General features: G+C 41.7%; 1 protein-coding gene across 3 annotated transcripts in view; it reads left to right on the top strand.

Moving 5' to 3' along the window:
- The window catches only part of ESR2 (estrogen receptor 2), a 71,301-nt gene that overhangs the window by 20,524 nt on the left and 43,989 nt on the right, over positions 1–6,788 (top strand). For all 3 annotated transcript variants that reach the window (XM_025197962.1, XM_014517454.2, XM_025197963.1), the window contains exon 2: positions 5,898–6,390. In XM_025197962.1, coding sequence (XP_025053747.1) covers positions 5,957–6,390 — 434 coding nt within the window. In that variant the 5' untranslated portion in view covers positions 5,898–5,956. The remainder of the gene's footprint in view (positions 1–5,897; positions 6,391–6,788) is intronic.

Genomic DNA, 6,788 nt, shown 5'->3' with positions numbered 1-6,788 from the left:
GGAAAGAGAGTGGGCTCTGAGATCCAGATGGGCAGCAGTTCTTGAAGGATCACAATTACTAAAGAAATAATAAACTGCCTTTCCTCCTTAGAAGCCTTCTTTCCAGGTGTGGTGTTTAGTGAGCAGATGCCAAGAGGTAGGAGTTATCTGAATAGGCTGAAGAACTGGACTCCTTGTTTTAGCATCTGTTTTTGATGTTACCAGGAATGAGTAATCATTTGTAAATGGATGAATCAACAGCCATGTGGCTGCTCTACAAATACCAATTGGTGGAAAACTGCTGGACAGTGTTGCTGAGGTAGCTTGTGTTCTAATCGAACGAACCTTGATACGGTCTCGTGGGTTTGTTACCATCACATGCTATTCTAGTGCAATCTGGCTTCCATAGTACAACAGTGTCCTGTTAGCATTCAAGGTATGAATTTGCTTTTTATGTGCTGACAAATTGGTTTTGGAAAAACTAGCAATAAATATATTGCTGAACATTGAAATATGTTATTGAACATTGAACAAATATATCATTGAACATATATGAACATCTGCATATATGAACATCTGATATTATGTTCGGAATAAAATGAGGATGTGGCCTTATTTTACCTGAAAGATGATGTATAGAAGTATGGATTTATAAGCTTCAATTTTGCCTATCCTACAGAGGTAATGACTATTTAAAATGATGATTTCTTTGGAGAATGATTGTCAGGATTGACTGGGCTATGGGCGACCACTTAATGAGTTACCATAGGCAGGTTTGGGTTGAGGAGGTATCATGGTCAGGGTGGATGGTAGATTAGAGCATGGAGGTCCAAACACATTAGGAGCAGGGACTGTGGCAAGGCTGGGATTAGGCAGGAGCAACTGGGGCAAGGCAGGAGTGAGACAGGAACAGGCAGAATTCCAGTGGCCCTAATAATACAGTAGGTATGATGAGAGCAGCTTAAAATGCAATTTTATAAAAGGCAAAAATACCAAATTTAAGTCCCCTGATGGTGAAGTATTTTTCATTGGTGGAAAAATTTATATTAAGTCCTCCAGAAATCTGTGAACTGATTGAAAAAATACTGAAGAGCTCTGGGCTCGTGAGCGATGGGCTACATTTGCCATTACTTTAGACGTAAGGGCAAATCTGAATTCTTTAATGACACTAAAAAGTTTAAAATGAATGGAAAAAATGGCAGGATTGGATTGCAGCTGCTTATTGCTAGGAAATTACCATTTTACAAACAAATTATTTATGTATTGAGGGATTTCCTGTTGGTGGCGGGATTTTCAGCATTTCTAAAGAGCAGCTTGTGTCATAGGCATTCTTCAGAGGGAGGCCTGGATGGAGGAGGGCAGAACTCTGGGAGGCCGACCTCAGAAGCAGTGCAGCTATAAATCAGCAGCCAGACAGATAAGAAGGTCTGAAAAAGAAAAGTGATAAAGCTATCCTAAAGCAACAAGGCTCATTCTAGCCTTTTCCTTCTTTTGCTTTCCTCAAGACTGGGAACTAAGGAGAAAAGAAGGGAAGGTGTGGAATTGGTAAGTCAGCTCTAGAATTAGAAGGGCAGCCATTATGGACCCCTGACTTCTGTCTTCTCAAAATCAAAAGACCTGGCACTTATTGTTTTACTTTTTTTTTTTCTTTTGGAAGACACATCAGATCATTTCGAATTCATGTAATGACAATTAGGGCTGTGCAAAGCTTCAGGCGGTGATTCGATTCAGAGGAGATTTGGCCTGATTCGGTGGCCAGATCTCTGAATCTGAATTGAATCAGGGGACCAATTAGAAGGTCCAAATTGATTCAAAGCTCTCCGAATCATCAGAAAAGATTTAAAGAGCTTTGATGATTTGGACAGTCCCCAGTGGGTGCAGCCGGACTCGGAGCTAGTAAGTAGGGGGTGGGGGAGGGGGGCTAGAGGAGGAGGAAGGGGACCATGGGGGGACCCCTGCAGCCCACATCCATTTCCTGCTCCCCCAGCCCTCCTGTAGCTGCCCCGCCCGCCCCAGCTCCTGGCCCTTTAAAGAAAAGCCCCGGTGCTCATGGGGTGCTGCTGAGCAGGAGGAGATCCCTGCTGCTTCCCACTGCCCCATGCTGTGTGGGGCCTCTGGATGCCCCAATGCCCTCCCCCCTCCCATTTCCCCAGCCACCCCCATGGCTACCTTGCCTGGCACAACTCCGGCCCCTTAAGGAAAAAAAAAGGTAGAAAAACCCCGGGACTCACCACTCTTGCAGCAGCCTTGGGGCTTTGTGGGGCTTGTGCAGAGCTGGGGTGGGCAGTGCAGCCATTGCCGGGCTGGGAGAGCAGGTGGGGGATGGGCCTGGATGATTCAGACATTCAGCCGAATCGATTTGGGACAGCGATTCAAATCACTGAATCGAATCACTGTCCCCCGAATCGGCCAAATCCAAAGCGAATACTATCCGCTTCGCACAGGCCTAATGACAATGTCTTCCTGCTCATTGGGCTGATAAAAAAAAATTGGTATTTCATGGAAGGTGTAATACATTGAGATTTAGAGCATTTTACTCCAACAATAGCATGGCTTCCTGGCTGGTGCCTGGTTTTGTTTCCTTTTCTCCCTCTCCCAGCTAGATTTTTCCCTGACATTTTCATTGTTCTCACTCTTGGTATTAGTAGAATAATTTGCTAGCTAACCTGCTCTGAGCTTGAAGATATTTATGTGCTTTGTGAAGTCTGATGGGGATCATTTCCCATGGCTCTGAAGTTGACTGAAATGTCTCTCTTAACCCTTGGAGGTATCTGATTAGCATCTGGAATTTGATCTGATGGGAATTGTTTTGACAAACGTAATTGTCTGACACAATATTTTCCCTATCCAAACATAGTTGATGAGGCAAAAGAACTTTTTGAAAGATACTTAACTTGTTTCATGGCGTGGATCCTTGGTGAAAAAACTGGTGTAATCCACAGTTGGAAGTATCTGAGCTTCAGCCTGGTGCAGGTCCCTGTGTCTGGGGCTCATTAGTCTAAGGCACACTTTCAATGTCTATTGGTGGGTTCGCAGAAGAGTGGAGGAGGATGACTTGTTTAGCTTGGCAAAATGGAGGCTGAGGGGAGGTCTGATTGCTCTCTAAAATTATATTGGGGAGGTCGGCACAAAGGTGGTAAAAGATAAACAAGTTAAAGGACAAAGTTGGCACAAAAAACCTCAAACCCCAAACGCGTATAAACTAGCTGTGAGGAAGTGTAGGTCAGAAATTAGAAGAAAGTTCCTAACAATTAGAACTGTGAGGTTTTCCATTAACTTTCCAATAAGAATAGTGAAAATGAAAAACCTAACTACTTTTTAAGAAGGAACTGGATAAATGTGCTTAAAAGCTGGGGTAGATCCAGTGGGGGCTGCAGTGGTACAGTTGCACTCCTCTTTGACTTTTGCTTAACCCGAACTTTAAAACTAACTGCTCAGGCAGGGAAGTGCTGATGGAGTCAATTGACTTCATGGCTCATTATTATATGCTTGAACCCTGCTAATCTCTCTCCACTCCACAGGTGTTAACGGACTTGTCTGCTTTTTAATGGTCTTGATATTCCACTAAGTAAGCTATCCTTTTTTCTGCAAACTCGGGTGTAGAAATACTAAGGTATACAAATGGCTGACAATGAAGTATTGGAGGCACTGTAAAGAGGCTCAAGAAGACTAGATTTTTGTTTCATAAATGTGAATGAGATGTATATTTAACTGCAGTGACTGCAGGACTAATGACACAGTATCACTTGACTATTTTGACTACTTTTTGCCTAGTTTCTTGTTGTTTTATTTTAACTTAATATATTATCTAGCAAAAGAGTGCACATTCCGATAGTTATAACTCAGATCTTAAACTGACCAATATAGCGATAGGCCCCGATGGTATTAGAAAAGTTTCCAGTTCCTTTTTAACTGGAGAAAAATGTGTCATGTTTATATTCTACATTTGCCCATGCTCCCTCCAGTTCTATGTTCCTATGACTGCAGCAGAATATCAGAAAGCTAATATATTTTCTTCAGTATCAGTTGTAGAGCAATATCTAGTCCTCCAGCTCATCTTTTTACACCTCTTGCAAAGCTTTAAAACTGTGCATGGTAGATTTATTGATCAGGAAAAGCTGAGAAATGCACTGAAGGCGATGCTGCTGTCTGATTCTCTTTGTTGTCTTGACTTAGAATCAGTGCCATAGCAAGGGGGGAGAGGGATAAGCGGCTCATTTTGGGGAGGGTGCAGGGATGGGGGGAGGGCAGCTCCCAGCACTGCGTGCACTCCCAGGCAAGCATGGGGGGGCATGTGCCCCCTGGATCTGTGTGTGGGGTGAGGGTGGGCTGCCACTGCAGGCATCAAACTTAGTTGCTATGGCACTGCTTAGAAGTTGCTGTTCTTCGGAGATGCCAAAATAACGTGGTAAAGAAAGCCCTTGATGAGTTGTACTGGTGATTTTACTGGTGACCTTGAAGAAGTTGAATGGTAGCTTGACTCTTTGGCATTTCAGGAACAGTGTGGCCACATCTGGAATCTGTAAGGATGTGGCATACTGGGCTAAGGAGATGGCACTAGGGAGCAAAAGGAGTCCTCTAAAGAGCTGATGGGAAAGTGCAACTTTCTTCAGTTGACCACTACCCTTTGAATGGTCCAATAAAAAAGTAAACGGACTCTGGAAATGGATTTCTGCTGAAGGATAGAGCTAAGCATGAAGATTAAGAAATGCCTGTTAAAAGAGGAGCAGTTCTAAAATGTGTTTGGACCTTTGAAATGCAAAAATGTAGAACTCTTGGTTCCAAAATGATACCTTTTATTAGACCAACTGAGAAATTGCAAAAAAAATCTTTTTCTGCAAGCTTTTGGGCTCATGCACCCTTCATCAGGCTCAGGGAAAGTTCAAGATGTTAAAAAGTCCCCATATGTTGGAAATAAACTTCATTTTTGCACAGAGGGAGCAGACGCTGGAAAACTATCCCTCTGGATCCATGAGAGTCTCATGAACTAAATTTTCCTCTGGACCTTTGATGCATTAAAGATGTACCTCTACTGCTCTGAATTAAATTCTCAGGTCTAGAAATCTAGATTTCCTCACTAGAGATTATTTTGACATTTGGATATAGAAAATATGCTCAGTAATGAATAACGTAATCCTAGGAATTTCTCCTAGGTGCAGCAATTTAGTAAAGGCAATTTATATGGTCACTGCCAATATAGGGTATTAGGATTTGAGTAGTCTACCTCCTACTTCATATGGGCGATTAGGCTGCACTCATTGTTGTAGTATCTGAGCACCATACAGCTATACAGTAAGTATCAAGACTAGCATCTGTTACATGTATAATCTCTTGTCCCTTCCTATGGGAGAAATTCCTGTTGTGGAGTGTGTTGTTTAGGTAGGAGGTCTTTGGTTGTATATGTGTTTGGTTGTATATGTACATGTTGCTAGGTGTTGGAGATTGCATGGTGAGGAGGGAATATACCTTGAGTTTGAAGTGGGAGGTGGTGAGATCTAGTTCTGGAGAGAATTTAGTCAACCGTTTCAGGCCAGACTCTAAGATACTCCTGCCTTTATGCCAGGGGATACAAATTGTTGGCCTTGAGCTCCATCCCAGAGCTTTGAGTGGTTTGATAGCTATCCTGGTCCCAGACCAAGAATGATAAGGATATGGATAAGGAGGAAAATTTACATAATTTGCATACATAATTAAGATACATTTTAGATAGGGTTTAGAAAGCAAATTGGAGAATAAATAATGGTTTAACTATATTTATATTAATTATTTTACACTATTAGGGTTGCTATAGTTTTTAATGTTTTAATGCATCTTTATTCCAGTGCAGAAAAATGTCAGGTAACGTGAATTTGTACACACATCTTTTCTTTCATTTAAAAACCAAATTAAACATGACTTTATTATTTTTATTTTTATAGCGTAAGATCCTAAGATGACTATTTGAACAACACATATTCTGCTTCTGTCTTACATCAAAATGTCCCTGTGTGCACCTTCTCTCAAGGAATTTTCTCAATTACTGCCAATCCAGGACATCGGATGTAGTAAAGCCGAAATTAAGAGCTCACCCTCTGGCATCAGCTCTCCAGTCCCCTATAGCTGCAATCAGTCTGCTTTGACAGTCGAACACAGTCCAGTTTACATTCCTTCGTCTTATATGGAAAACAGACATGAATATTCTGCAATGGCCTTCTATAGTCCTACTGCGATGAATTACAATATTCCTAGCAATTTCAGTGATTCAGAAAGTGCACCTGTAAGGCAAACAACGAGTCCAAGTATGCTGTGGTCTGCTTCTGGCCATATCTCGCCTTTGACATTACATTGCCAGTCATCACTTCTATATGCAGAGCAACCAAAGAGCCCATGGTGTGAAGCAAGGCCAGTGGAACATATGCTGCCTACGAGCAGGTAAATGTTTTTATCTTTTTTAAATCTTTATTGTAAACTATTCTCTAGGCTATTTTTCTTTGCTGTTCGTATATTTGATCTATGAGAAAATAAACCTGAAAGCACTATTGCTTTCTACACATACTTTCCAAAGTTTCTTACTTTTTTCAGATGGATTGGCTTAGAAATAACATCCAAAGCTGCTGGTGTGTAGGATTCTTTACTTGATGTATGACTTAAACTCAAGAATAAAATCATTCAAAAAGCCAGGGCTGTGTAGTCGCGCTTTGTGTATTAAAGGAAGATTTTCAGGGTGTGAAAAACCTTAAGAAAAATGCATCTAAGTTTCTGAAGGAGAGGTAGAGGCACCCTTCTGGTGGTGGTATTAATTCCATTTTATGGGCAGTATTTCTCCTGCT

The sequence above is a fragment of the Alligator sinensis genome, unplaced genomic scaffold (genome assembly GCF_000455745.1).
Source record: "Alligator sinensis unplaced genomic scaffold, ASM45574v1 scaffold13_1, whole genome shotgun sequence".
Lineage (NCBI taxonomy): Eukaryota > Metazoa > Chordata > Crocodylia > Alligatoridae > Alligator > Alligator sinensis.
This window is presented reverse-complemented; position numbering and strand designations above follow the sequence as displayed.